The sequence below is a fragment of the Rutidosis leptorrhynchoides genome, chromosome 7, assembly GCF_046630445.1.
Source record: "Rutidosis leptorrhynchoides isolate AG116_Rl617_1_P2 chromosome 7, CSIRO_AGI_Rlap_v1, whole genome shotgun sequence".
NCBI lineage: Eukaryota > Viridiplantae > Streptophyta > Magnoliopsida > Asterales > Asteraceae > Rutidosis > Rutidosis leptorrhynchoides.
In genome coordinates this window covers 309520946-309536007 of record NC_092339.1, presented here as the reverse complement: position 1 = coordinate 309536007, position 15062 = coordinate 309520946, and the positions used below count along the sequence as shown (strand labels likewise).

At 36.8% G+C, this 15062-nt stretch overlaps 1 protein-coding gene across 1 annotated transcript; it reads left to right on the top strand.

Annotated features, from left to right (window-relative positions):
• The first annotated feature begins 10785 nt into the window (after positions 1-10785).
• LOC139857991 (protein TIFY 9-like) lies at positions 10786-13143 on the top strand. Its single transcript, XM_071846842.1, has 3 exons — positions 10786-10940; positions 11324-11732; positions 12883-13143. The coding sequence occupies exons 1-3, from the start codon at positions 10859-10861 to the stop codon at positions 12935-12937; spliced, it is 546 nt and encodes a 181-aa protein (XP_071702943.1). The 5' UTR covers positions 10786-10858; the 3' UTR covers positions 12938-13143.
• The last annotated feature ends 1919 nt before the right edge of the window (positions 13144-15062 follow it).

Below are 15062 nucleotides of genomic sequence, written 5' to 3'. Positions count from 1 at the left end.
ACTGTAGCAACTAGGGTTTTACTATAGGAAAGTCATTTTTACTTGTACATATATATATATATATATATATATACATATACATACATATAATTGTTCATGAATCGTTGAGAGTAATCAAAGGTAATTGTATATATGAACAGTTCTAAAATTTTGAAACTCAATCTAACAGACTTTGTTTAACGTGTTAAAATAATAAATCGTATAGAGAATTGGTTTAAATAAGTCAAAAATTTTCGGGTCATCACACTCGGGATCTTGCGTCTCCAATTCTGCGAATAAGTGAGGGTACTTCCTTTGCATTTGATCTTGTCTTTCCCAAGTAAACTCGGGTCCTCTTTTGGCATTCCAACGGATTTTGACAATCGGGATTTTACTTTGTTTTAGCGTCTTGACGGAGTGGTCCACAATTTCAACCGGTTCTTCCACGAAATGAAGTTTGTCATCGATAGTAAGCTCCTCAAGAGGGATGACGAGTTCGGGTTCGGCAAAGCACTTCTTCAAGTTTGATACATGGAAAGTAGGATGAACGGAGCTCAATTGAGTCGGAAGATCTAAACGGTAAGCAACGGGTCCAATACGCTCCAAGATTTCAAAAAGACCAATATATCGCGGATTTAGCTTTGCACGTTTCCCGAAACGGATTACACCTTTCCAAGGTGCGACTTTTAACATTACACGATCACCCACTTGGAACTCGAGATCTTCACGTCTAATGTCGGCATAGCTCTTTTGATGACTACGGGCCATCCTGAGCCTTTCTTGGATTTGAACGATCTTCTCGGTTGTTTCATGAATGAGTTCGGGTCCGGTGATTTACTTGTCACCTACTTCGGCCCAACAAATAGGATAACGACATTTGCGGACATATATTGCTTCGAAAGGTGCGGTGTTAATACTCGTGTGATAACTATTGTTGTAAGAGAATTTGGCTAGAGGCAAGTGCTTTTCCCAAGCTTTTCCGAAGTCAATAACACAAGCTCGTAGCATGTCTTCCAAGGTTTGAATTGTGCATTCGCTTTGTCTGTCTGTTTTTGGATGATATGCGGTACTCATGTCTAAACGTGTCCCTAAAGCTTCTTGTAAAGCACCCCAAAATCTAGAAGCGAAATGGGCATCTCGGTCAGAAATAATCGATAAGGGTACACCGTGATGAGATACAATCTCCTTTATGTAAAGTTGTGCAAGTTTGTCCATTTTGTCGATTACTTTCATGGCTAGGAAGTGAGCGGATTTGGTGAGACGGTCAATAATAACCCAAATGGTATCATAACTGCCCACCATTTTTGGTAGTTTAGTGATAAAGTCCATCGTTATTCTTTCCCACTTCCATTGCGGAATTTCGGGTTGTTGAAGTAACCCGGACGGCCTTTGATGTTCGGCTTTGACCTTGGCACAAGTTAAACACTTTCCAACATAAGTAGCAATGTCCTTTTTAATGTTCGGCTACCAATATTGTTCTTTGAGATCGTGGTACATCTTACCGGCACCGGGATAAATCGAGTACCTTGACTTATGGGCTTCGTCTAGAATAAGGCTTCCTAAGTTCCCATAACTAGGCACCCAAATTCTTCCGGCGAAATATCGGAGTCCGGTCTTTTTAACTTCGAATCGAGAGACGAGAACGTTCAAGTGTTCTTGAGAAATATTTTCATCTTTGAAAGCCTCATCTTGAGCTACACGGATTTAGCTATTGAGATTGGTGTGGATGGTGATGTTTAAGGCTCGGACACGAAGAGGCACCATTCTTTCTTTTTGACTTAAGGCATCGGCTACTACATTTGCTTTCCAGGGATGGTAACGAAGTTCACAATCGTAATCGTTCAGTGTTTCGATCCATCTTCGTTGTCTCATGTTTAATTGTTTTTGATCAAAAATGTGTTGGAGGCTTTTGTGGTTGGTGAAGATGGTACTTTTGGTTCCATAAAGATAGTGTCTCCACATTTTGAGTGCAAAGACAACGGTTCCGAGTTCGAGATCATGTGTCGTGTAGTTCCGTTCGTGAATTTTCAATTGTCGAGAGGCATAAGCAATAACTTTCTTTCGTTACATCAATACACACCCAAAGCCATGTTTCGAGGCGTCGCAATATACAACAAAATCATCATTGCCTTCGGGAATAGACAAGATATGAGCGGTGGTTAACTTTTTCTTTAAGATTTAAAAGGCCGACTCTTGTTCGGTCGCCCAAACGAATTTCCTTCCCTTTTGAGTTAACGTGGTTAGAGGACGTGCAACCAAAGAGAAATCTTCGATGAATCTACGATAATACCCGGCGCGGCCTAAGAATTGATGAATGTGAGTAGGAGTTGTGGGGATTTCTCATTTACTAATGGCTTCGATTTTCGCGGGATCGACTTTAATTGCTTACAACATGACCAAGAAATTGAACTTCCTTTAACCAAAATTCACACTTGGAGAATACAGCATAGAGTCGTTCTTGTCTCAAGAGTTCAAGCACGAGTCGGAGGTGTTGTTCGTGTTCTTTTTCGCTTTTTGAATAGACCAATATATCATCTATGAACACGATAACGAATTTGTCGAGATACGGCTTGCACACATGGTTCATAAGATCCATGAACACCGCCTGTGCATTAGTTAGTCCAAATGGCATTACAAGAAATTCGTAACTACCATAACGAGTCCGGAAAGCAGTTTTGGAGACATCTTCCCCCTTAACCCTTAGTTGATGATAACCCGAGCGGAGATTTATTTTTGAATATACACAAGACCCTTGTAGTTGATCAAAGAGGTCATCGATGCGTGGAAGAGGATATCGGTTCTTAACCGTCAATTTATTTAGTTCACGATAGTCGATGCACATTCGTAGGGATCCATCTTTCTTTTTAACGAATAAAATCGGAGCGCCCTATGGTGAATGGCTAGGTTGGATAAAACCATGGTCAAGTAGTTCTTGAATTTGACTTTGTAATTCTTGCATTTCGGATGGAGCAAGTCTAGACGGTGCACGTGCTACGGGTGCGGCTCCCGGAATAAGATCAATTTGGAATTCAACTGTTCGATGAGGTGGAAGACCCAGAAATTCTTCGGGAAATATATCGGAAAAGTCACTAACAATTGGCACATCATCGATATGCTTCTCATCGGTCTTGACTTTCTTAACGTGGGCTAGGATCGCAACCTTTACGAATATATTTTTCAACTTTAAGGCACGGGACGAGGTTGAGTCCGGTGCAACTCTTATCGCCATAGACAATCAAGGGTTCACCATTCTCGATAGGAATTTGAATTGCTTTAAGATCATAAAGGATGTGAGATTTTGTTTTGGCTAACCAATCCATACCAATTATTACATCGAAGCTCCCTAGTTCTATAGGTATCAAGTCAATTTCAAACTCTTTACCCAATAAGTTTAACGTACACCCTCGATAAAATTTGTCAGCACTCAATAGTTTCTCGCTGGCCACTTCAATGGTATAAGTAGTATCTATTGGGAGTGGTGGAGTGCAAAAATAATGATTCAAAGTCTTGGATACGAAACTTTTATCGGCACCCGAATCAAATAAGCAAGAAACATAAGAGTTGTTGAGAAGAAACGTATCTGTGACTAGTTCATTGTCATCTCGGGCCTCCTCGGTGTTAATGTTGAAAGCTTGGCCGTGTGCATTGTGGTTAGCTTTCTTCTTTGGGCATGCGTTTCTATAATGACCCGGTTGGCCACATTCGTAACAAATACCCGTTTTTTGTGCATTGGGCCCCTTTTGAGCGACGGGAGCGGTACTTCTACAATCGTTGGCCACATGGCCACTTCTTTGACATTTGTTGCAAAATGGCTTGCCACATTCACCATAATAATGTTGGTGGCACTTGGTGCAATATGGTTTGTCACATTCACCAAAATGATGATTGCGGCACTTATTGCAAGAAGGTAGACTTCCAGCATAACCTTTCTTGCCGTCGGAGGTGAAAGGCTTCTTGGCGAAGTTGTTGCTGTTGTAGTTGCTTGATTGGGGGGCTTCCCACTTTCTTTTGTTGCCACCCGATTTATCCTCGGCCTTAGGTGCCGGCACTTCATCTTCATCCACTATTTCTGTCAATTGGTGGGCCATCTTTAAAGCCTCTTGTAGGTTAGCGGGTTTGGATGACATTACCCCGTGTTTAATGCTCTTAGGGAGGCCATCCATGTAAAGTTCAACTCTTAGGGACTCGGGAGTCACAAGGTTTGGACAAATTAAGGCTAGCTCGGCAAACCGTTGATTATAAGCTTTAAGGTCATTTCGGACCGCTTTCAAACTTCTTAGCTCGTTTTCGAGCCTTCGAGTCTCTTCACGCGGGAAGTATTCGATGATCATTTTTTCTCTTAATTCGGCCCAAGAGAGTGCGTGGGCTTCATTGGTACCCACCGATTGCACAAACGTGTTCCACCATGTGAGAGCGATACCGGCGAACGTGTGGGTGGAATACTTGACCTTGTCTTGGTTCCGGTAACCGCTTATGCTAAAAACGGCTTCCGTTTACTCAAACAATCAGGTGAGAGCAACCGGTCCTCCGGTTCCATCGAAAGAGTGAGGTTTGCACCCCATGAAGTTCTTGTAGGAGCATCCCTCATTTGAATTACCGGCTCCATGGTTGTGGTTGTTGTTATTGTTGTTGGAGGAGTGACCAGCCATGGCCGCATCTACGGCGGTGGCTTTGAAGAGCTTGTTCGGGAGTTTCGGGAGGAGTATTGCGTTGAACTCGGCGAGCCATTATTCCTTCAAGACACAAGAATATCGTTGATTAGTATTCTCAATAATACTAATAGTGATATGGAATAAAGATAGAGGGAAATTTTTCCTTGATCCACCCTCAATTCTTTATGTTATAATGTCGAAACGTCCATTTGAGTCACCGTAATATAATCCCGGCAATTATATTACCCTAATTCATATGTGCATTCGACATTACCTCATAAGGTCAAGATGGCGTGTCAGTCAAATTAAACACGTGAGATTAAGTTGAAATAGGAGTTAGATATGAATAGAAGAGTTCAAGTATAAATGTACAAGTAGCCAAGCAAGTCCTACTTCAAATCTATATGCCGGTTGTAGTCTAGACTCACTAATGCACCCTATGACTAGGGGTTGACACCAATGAACTCTAAATCCCTACAACCAACTCTCTGATACCACATGTGACGACCCGACAAAATCGTCATTGACGGTGCCGTCAACTTAGGTCCCATAACGTGGTCATAAGTCTTTAAATAAAGTTTGACCAAAATATGTCGCATTTATTTCAAATGCAAGGATGTTTCAAGGTCTACAAAAGTAGTTTAACAACTAGTTACGTTACAACATTTAAAGTACAAATGAAACCTATGCGACACAATTTAAGGTAAAGTCAAAAGACGCTCCATGTATGCATGTATACTCGACATCCAATCAAGTATCAAAATAGTGTGCGGAAACATGTATCACTTAGCATTCGAGGACCTGAGAAAAACATAGAAAATCTGTCAACAAAAACGTTGGTGAAATCATAGGTTTAGTAAGTATCTTGTATTGAACCACAAGATTTAGTATAAGTCGATTATCCAAATCGTTGGCATTACAAAGATGTTGTTGTTTGTCGAGCACCCAATTATCAAGGCTTAACTGAATAATTACCTTTGCATCATAGTGTTAGAACTACACTATAACCGAAAATATATTTCATCTGCTAACGGTAGCGAACCGTCCGAATGAGGGTTAGTCAAACCCGTATGGCCACACAACATAAGTTCTCGCTTACACCCTACAAGTGTAACTAATGATAATTGAATTGAGGATTTTTGTTCTAACTCGTTCGTAGAATGTTTATTTTCGTACTTGTGTTCAATTTGTGAAACGAAAATTTTATGTTTTCTCATCCCAAGTATAAGTATAAAAGAGTAAAAGTGGGACTATGATCTCACCTTGAGTGCACGAATATAAATGTACTTCACAAAGTAAACGTGTGCAAGAACGAATGCTAGTATCGACCTAAACAATAGGTTGTATCAATATTGGTAAAGTATGAAGTCGGTCAAAGTTGTTCAATTAGTCATATGGCTCATTACGACTCGATTAATATAGCATGTGAGTCAAATTGTCAAGTTTCATGCAAGATATAAGTATAAAAGCAAGTTAGAACGATTGCATAAGCATTTGGTTAAGTTTGAATAAAAGTCAAACTTTGTCAAAGTCAAAGTCAATGGGTTCGGTTCGGGTTTCTGACTTTTGTTCCATGATAAGAATTCATATATAAGCATGTAGGCCAAGTTTCATGTTAATCGGAGGTGCGTAGCATAGTTAGAATTACACGTGAGAACGCAAAGTGATTTTGGTCAGCAGGAAATGGAGCTGAGCTCCAACCGACGCTCAAATAGGCATGTGGGGGCCTTGAGCGGCGCTCCAGGGGCCTTGAGCGGTGCTCAGGGTGTCTGATCAGCAATTTGGGCAGTTTTGAACACTTAAAGCACGAATCAAACTTCAAACAAACATAACTTATGAACCGTAAACATTCAAAACACGTATCTTATATCGTTGGAAAGGTAATTTAATGAGGAATACAACTAAATACATTTCATCAATCAAATTCATCATTTACAATAATCAAATTCTCTTCGAATGATCATTTAATGCTCACCATTTGATGTTTCAAGCTCATAAATGCAATTAATGATTGGGAAACTTAACACACGCATATAATACGCCATTTCATAGGTAATTTTGCATACAATACTACTAAACACTTACAAATAACATTGCAAAGCATTTAATGCATCAAAATTTATATTTAAGGCTACCAAACCCTAACCAAAAATCATAAAATCCTTAATCATGTTAATGAGGCTTTTCCAAGTCAACCTACATACCAAAATGTAGCTAATGATGCTAGTAACACATTTAGTACATGAACTTTAACATAACAACAACATTTAATCAACCAAAACTCAAGATTAAACACACCCATTTTCAAGTTCATGCTAATCACTCAAAATAACAAGATCGAGCAAATAATTCACATATTCATGTTAGACTTGAGCCATAGACACTAATGAACACTTTTATAAGTTAAGAACACCAAGAACAAAAATCTAGAGTTTTTAGAAACCTTAACCCAAGTTATGAAATTGGTACCAAATTAAAGCTCTTGATTAGTAGATCACAAATATGCAATTTGTTTTTATGTTAGCTTGCTAGATCGAATTTAGATGATGAATTTATGTTGAGTGGGTTTGAGAGAAGAAAATGAAGTATCAAAAGTGGAGGTGAATGAATGAGTGGAGGAGGAGGGTTTGACTAGTTGACCTAGTCAACTAGTTTGATCCCTTGGCAAGTTTAGTCTCTCGAGTTTAAAAGCGGGTGCGTGAATTAACTAAACGAATTATATTTAAAACACATTTTAACGAGAAATGTCATAACTAAATAACGGACTTAAAATAAATAAACGGAAAAAGACGGGTCATTACAATTAATGACTGAGGAGCGATAACAAATCAATGAATGGGAATTGTCACACCGATCATGCCTTAAAGTGCGAGAACCCTTGGCATGTCCGTGCTGCGGCAAAAAGTACAAGAAGAAATGCCTTAAAGCTTGGAGATTTTGTCGCGAATATAAGGTTCAATTCGAGTGTATTGCCGGTACGAAAAATAATCGTCAATTGAAGAAGATGCCCGTGACTGATGGTTCTTATTGTATTCGCGATGAGGGTGACGACATTGTTTTTCGCAAGTTGAAAAATGATTGGCTTTTGGAAGGCACCCGAGTTTGTTCTCAACCGTTACCGGACACATCTTCTGGTTTTGTTCATGATTCCTCCTTTGGTGATCATGATTCGTTTTGTTTGTCTTATAACTTTAAGTCTAGATCGGGTAAACAGTTACTTATGAGCAAATTGAGAATAAGTTCTTTAAGCCGGACAAGCGAGGCAAAAAGGCATCCATTGCAGCGGATGATCTTGATGTTTGAATTTACATCTTGGGCCTTGTGGTTTGTGTATGTTTGGTATTGTTTGCTTTGTGTTGGTTTCACTTTTGTATTGTAACTAGACAAAATTTGACCGCGCGTTGATGCGGTATTATTTAGATACACGTTGTTTGGTACCTAACATATCTAATGGTCTCCGCATTACGGTGAAACATTTTAACGTCTTTTATAAAATTTAATATTGAGCGAAAACTAAGGGAAAATTTTGGGGGAAAGAAGGGGGCAGAAGGACTGGAACACCCTGAATTTTTTTTTACAAACACATTAACTTACCACTTATAATTAATAAAAAACAAAATTTAAAGAAGGTCCGTTTCGAATATAGTTATTTGTTGTTCGTAAAATTATTTCGAGTTAAATGGTGATAACGGATAATTTTACTCGTGACAAAAAAAAAAGATAAATCCCGTTAAAAATTTGGGTGAGAGTTACTTAAAGTTTATTATATTAAAGATGGAAGTTCCATTTTGCCCCCAATACCTTGAATGTTTACACTTTTAAACCCTAGAAGTTGTCAAATAATAACCCTCAAGTTTGAACCAATTGACCCTTTCCTTCCTTGTGAAAAACGACAACTCAAAGCCTCTCACAAATGAATCCCAAACGACCAAATTTTTGGTAGATATTAGTAGATATGGAAATAGGTGAAATGGTTATCGGTTATAGTTATCTTGGAAGGGTTAGGTTTGATTTGTATTGCTTTCTAAGTGCGTGGCGGTTCCCGGTCATTTTTGTTTGTATCCTTGTTCTTCGAAGGGTTTTTCACCTTTGGTGAAAGACTTCAATTCTATATAAATTTTCAGTTTTTTGCCAAAAAAAAAAATGTGGAGGTGCATTTATAACTTCCAACGTCCTAATTTTATTGTGTAAAACGATAAATTATCACTATTATCTTGTATTTTTTGTTACAATTTAGTTTTACTATTTATTTTTTACTTACTTTTTTGTTTTGTATACGTACATTAAAATTATAAAAAAAAAAAAGTTTACCTCTCTATTCTTAGATATTTATGTAGTTGAACAATTGTACTAACTAGTTCGGGTCCGGTCCGCGCGATGCGGCAGGGGCTTTCGGCCTGCAGATTCATATTTAACATAGTTTTATGTATTTACACAAGGGAAAACGACCCATGTGTTAACCGCCGTTTTAGGTGTTGTCGTCTTTAGTGTTTTTTAAAAACTGTCGGGTTCAAACGTAGTTAGTTTCGTTTTGTTGATAAAAGTATTTCGAGTCTAACGGTGCTAGCGAAAAAATTTAACTCGCGGCGAGCAGGAAGATACGGGCTGTCGTTGTGTTTAGCGTTTTTTAAAATATGTCCGTTTCGAATGCACTTTTTTCGTTTTGTTCATAAAATTATTTCGAGTATGACGCTGCTGTCGAAAAAATTTAACTCGCGGCGAGCGGGAAGATACGGGCTGTCGTTGTGTTTAGCGTTTTTTTAAAAAGTGTCCGTTTCGAACCTACCTAGTTTCGTTTTGTTCATAAAATTATTTCGAGTTTAACGGTGTGGTCGGTTATATTTAACTCAGGGCGAGGAGGAAGATACGGGTTGTTGAAGCGGTTGGGTGGAGTTTTTATTTTAGTTGAGAAAATTTCCGTTTTACCCCCTGAAGTTTGGGGTAGTTTTTGTAAGTTATTTATAGTTGGGGGGTATTTTGTAATTTTTGTGTGGGATTTTTGATCAATGTCGTTTTGACCGGATTTTGAAGGGGGATGGGTGTTAAATGACACACGTTACCACCCATGTTAGTATGTAAGGATTAATTAATATAATAATTTGTACAATACCAATTTTTTATTCGGACAGAATTTAATTTAAAATCTCTACACATCAAACAATTTGTTCAATATAATATTTAAAAAAAACATTTATTCGACTCCACTGAGCTGCAACATTGCACTTGAAGTTATCGTGACCTGAAGTATTCACCTAGGTCGCCTTTCCCTTAGTGCGGGGGCAGCGGGGAGGGGGTTTTACCGGTCATGCCCTCAGATTGGTTCGGATTCCTCCAGGGCAGTAGTTGGGGGCGGGTTATGCAACTACGAGAGATGAACGCGTAGCTATTTTAGTCCACATGGATTATTTCAAACTGATGTCTAAAAAAATATATTTAATACTTTAAAATGTATATTTGAAGATGTATGGATGAAAATTGGTAGTTTATGTCATCATCTAATAAAAATTGAACTTTGTTACATCTTGGTTTAAGCAAGAATATTTTGAATAAAAATTGAATAACTTTGAATAACTAAATCCTCATATCTTTATGGAAAAAAAATTATTTTGTATACGATGTTAATTAGAAACAAAGATTATTATGAAAGTTTAGTGCTATGAGTCATCATCATAATAAACCTAATATACGACTAGAAAATTCTCTTATTAATAAAAGCACGTGTTCAAAAAGTTTGAAGTCTATTATCATTCAGTAACCGAAAAAGAACTCAAAACACTAGCGAGTCTCTTTCTTTAGCTCTTCTTTTGATTTTTATTAGTATTAAATTATTAATTATTAGTATTAATTATTAATATTAATTTATTAATATATATACTTATAATTCATTAAATTAATTTAAACTGTTACGGAATAATTGTTAATATTAAATATTAATATTAATATTAATTATTATTAAAAAAAAAAATAATGACAAAAAAGAAAGCGTGTTTAAAAGAAAGAAAAGTGTGAAGGGATGACTAAAACCAAACCATCACCACGTAATTCATGGCTCCAACCAACCATCACTCACATTAAACACGTGCGAATTTACCATTTCCATTTCTATTTATTATCATTCTCCCTAAACATAACAATTCTCTATTCTCTAACCACATTTTCCTATCTCTCACATTTTAATTAACTTCATCAAATTCATACATCATTCATCTTTCAACCCCTTATTCATCATGTTAGGATCTCCCATTGTTGAAATCGACTTCTTTCGTCTTAAAGACGAATCATCTCCTAAGAACCTATCCGATCGTCGAGGTAATATTTGCACTTTTTTCTGTATTTTAATTATTATTACTATTACTATTACATTATATTCCTTACATTAACAATAAGTTACGCGGTTTTCTTCTCTCATATTGGTCGTAAGATCGATTAGTAAGATGGATTGTCGTCCGAGAGTCAGTTTTACCCTTTTAAACCGTCCAATCACCAATAGTTGCGCTAACAAACTTTCCCGCGTAATAATAAGAAATAAAGTAAATCACTAAAATATCAAATTTATTACTATCAAATATGTTTTATAATGTTACATAGTATGAAGTATGACTATATTAAGCAAGTTTAGTGGATAAATATTGGTGGTGTACGTACAGATCAGTCTCTTAATGATTTTTTAAACGTATAATTCGAATGTGCAGATATTCAAGGCGTGATATCGAAGATTAACCCGGAGTTGTTAAAAACCGCGATAGCATCTGCGTCAGCTAACACGTCATTCATGTTGTCTGGTCAACAAAGTCAAACTGTGCCTGTTTATAAACATGATTCTGGGAGTGTTGAAATGGCGAAAACTGTTGCTCCTTTGACTATATTTTACAATGGGTCGGTTATGGTTTTTGATGTGTCTCCTGATCAAGCGGAGAAGATTATGAAACTTGGTACAGAGATTGCAAGTTCGGGTTCAAGTTCGGGTTATAAAACGGGTGTGGAATCGGGTAACACGTTAAGTGATGTTCAAAATCCATTAGGTGGAGTATTGGCTCGATCAGATCTACCAATGTCTAGGAAGAAATCATTGAGGAGGTTTTTGGAGAAACGTAAGGAAAGGTTAGTTTGTTTTTATCCATCTTATTTTTATCATTATCACATTTCCTATTAATTAGATTAACGATAATTATAAATAATTACAATTATCAAGTACTCCGTATTAATTTTATCTTATTTTCATTTTCATTTCAATTTTAGTCTTGGGAGTAAACATTAGAAGTCATTGATATTACATCGTATTAAATGTAATTGTTGATATTTTAATTTAGTTATATTCTCAGATTATTGTTCAGTTTTTATTTTACGTAGCTAATCCGAAAAGGTTTAAAAGCATATGATAATTTTTAACAATTTGTTTATATAAAGATATAAGGACATTATTTAGAAAAGGTTTAAACGCAACTCTAATATCCATAAGTAAATTTAGCTTTTTAAAGAAAATTCTAAGAAAAGCATTTACACAATTTTCGTAATATGAATTATCTTTATTTAGTTATACTTGATGATGATAAATACTAAAATTCTATTGATTAGAAAATAATTTGGTTTCTATACAATAATGTGTAATTATTTAGTAAAAGATTGAATTGGGATGAAGTGGCTAGTAACTTTTATTTATGTCATGCTTTTTAAATCATAAAACTTACACGGAAATTTTAGAAGCTGATTTTGATTTTATGTCTTAATTTACTTGTTCATCTTATTATTATTTTGATATTTTCAAAAAAGTGTCACCTGCCATATTATACCCTTTTTCTGTGTACTTTTAATCATTTAAGTTTAATTACTTTCAATTAAACTTTTTTATTTAGATATATAGATATACATATATAAAAGATATAAGACTACTAATTTATTGATTTATAATTGCAAAGAATTGTTAGAGGACATCATGAAAGGATTAAGAGACTAATAGATATTTCCAAATTTAAATTTTAGGCATGATTAAGAGAAATTAACTACGGAGTATTATTATTTATGAACCTAATCTTAGGTCAAAATATTTTATAATTAAATAGCTGTCACTTTAAAATTATAAAGTAAAACGTAGTAATTAATAACTAATGGTATTAGATTTATATTTAAATATTATGCTACTTTTTAGTTATGGTTAAAGTTCACTTCATTTTATTTTTTTCATATAAGTTTATGTGAATTAAAAGGTCTAAAATGAAATCTAACTGTAAAATGAATTTATCTATTTATGCAGGCAAGTATCCGTATCTCCATACGCGTTTTCACACGGAAGCGAATCTTCTCATTGAAGAAGACACATCTAAAGCCTATTATTATTATTATTAGTTATGACGATGAATATAAACATAAACAAGACTTTGATTATATACTTAATTATTTTATTTCTTTTTTTATTTTGTAATTTTCTGAAAAAAAGCATTGGGTAATGATGTAGTTAGGTTAGTTTCAAAAATGTTTTTTTTTTTTTTTATATACTTTAGTTTTTGATGGTCAACTTATCTGACCACGTTGTTTTGTTGATTATCGGCTAAATTTAAATATAATTAATGGTGTCTAAAGGTACCCCAACTTTGACCAATACATTGTCTTTAAACGTGCCAATTATTGAAAACATGTGTTTATTTTTATAACATTTTATTCAACTTTGACTATGTCACCATGTCTATAGTTCATCTTATTGGATGCATTGTTTGTTGATCTAACTACCGACTTGATTTGATTAGAGGACGGGGAGTAGTGACTGATGTCACTTGAAATGTCAGGCGCGACTTGATGAGTCAGAAAAAGTGGGGAGTGGTGACCTATGTCAGTTAGTGCGTTAGTTAGTGTGTTAAAATAATATTTTATTATATTTAATAAATTATCCTTTTGAAAAAAAAAAGCAAAAATAAAAAAAAAAGTGGGTAACATCCGTCGCCTGGGGGACTGACCGAAGTGAAACGAAGGTGTGCGACGGATGTGGGGAGTGGGAAATTGGAGACGCAGGGGTGAGACGGGGAGGCGACTAACCTCCACTCCCACCGCTCTTAATACTCGTAATCACGACCACTATACGGATAGTGGAAACATGCAATAATATGTAAGTTTTGTTTCCTCAAAATAATATTAAATAAAAATTCTTCTCAAATGAATGCTATGTAGTTTTGTTGCGTCAAGATAGTTATGTTATGTTGAATTTTGTATTGAACACTTAATTTTATTTTTTATTTTTTTTGCGAAAAAACGATAACATATAACGGATTCGAAGATCAATAACAGTACAAATGAGCTCTCGGGCTTCCAACCTAGGCTAAAACTATCGTCATAAATTCAACACCAAAGCAAACGGTTCCACCAACAGGGTGGAAAATACGCACTTTGCTAATGGTCGAAAAATGTCTAACTAAGCCAAACAACGGAAAACCTAAAAACACACAAGTACAAATATTAAGACAAAACAAATAACCAAGCTAAACAAAGGAGACGATCGGTAAAAACTCAAATCGCCGCCATACCAGTAAACCCCGAAAGCAGCAACCTATCCAAGCCCGCCAACACCAAAAAACCCCTGACCCCTCGCCAAATACCGCCACCCACAGGCGGTCATAGAGAACCGCCACCAACTGGGTGAATAGCCCCATAACCACCGTAAACAGCATATTCGGACTGCACCACCACTACAACTGGTCATCAACGCAAAGATCCAAACCAACCACCGCCCCAAATACCAATCTACCACCACCAACTGGGTGGTGGAACAAATCAGTAGCTAGGACATCAAGCTGAGCAACCGCCGTTGGTGACTACCACCAACCTCGACCAGCAAAGGACAAACTACCTCAACCACCAGAAGAATGAAGCACCTAAGGGGAGCAAGGGTTAAATAGTACTAGCAGAAACGTCCTCACCCGCCTAACAAACGGCTACCACCACTAACTGGGTGGACGGCCACCGTCTGCTGCCGGAGAGAGCCATCCCTAGACGGAGCCAGAAACCAGAGCGAACCAACCGGACCATGGACCCAATGAACAATAACCCACTTACACCACGAGAACGGTGGTGAAAACAAGGGCTAAACCGCAAGACCACCGCGGATTGGTGGAAAAATCGCAGTCACCGGAGAAAACCAAAAGAAAAAACCCGACCACCGGTGAGATACGGTGGCCGGAAAACGAGCAATCTGGATGACTACAAACCAGCAGGCAGTAGAGGTGATCGGAGAAAGGAAGGTTTGGGTTGGAGATTTTGGATCTAGATCTAGATCTTGGTGTGGTTCCCAAGTGAGAATTTTTTTAGAGAGGGTTTTTTACCAAGTGGTGGAGATATTGAACACTGGTGCTGTTTGTTTTTAAGATGTTTTTGTTTGAAGATCTGCGGACCATGTTTGTAAAGAAGATGTGGTCTGAATGTCTGTATGCTGAATAATGAAGACTG

Bases quoted from the DNA above. Each gene is read 5' to 3' on its own strand.
- LOC139857991 (XM_071846842.1), top strand. From the start codon at position 10,859: ATGTTAGGATCTCCCATTGTTGAAATCGACTTCTTTCGTCTTAAAGAC. The intron at 10,941-11,323 runs GTAATATTTGCA...TCGAATGTGCAG, and splicing joins GAACCTATCCGATCGTCGAG to ATATTCAAGGCGTGATATCG. The intron at 11,733-12,882 runs GTTAGTTTGTTT...CTATTTATGCAG, and splicing joins TTGGAGAAACGTAAGGAAAG to GCAAGTATCCGTATCTCCAT.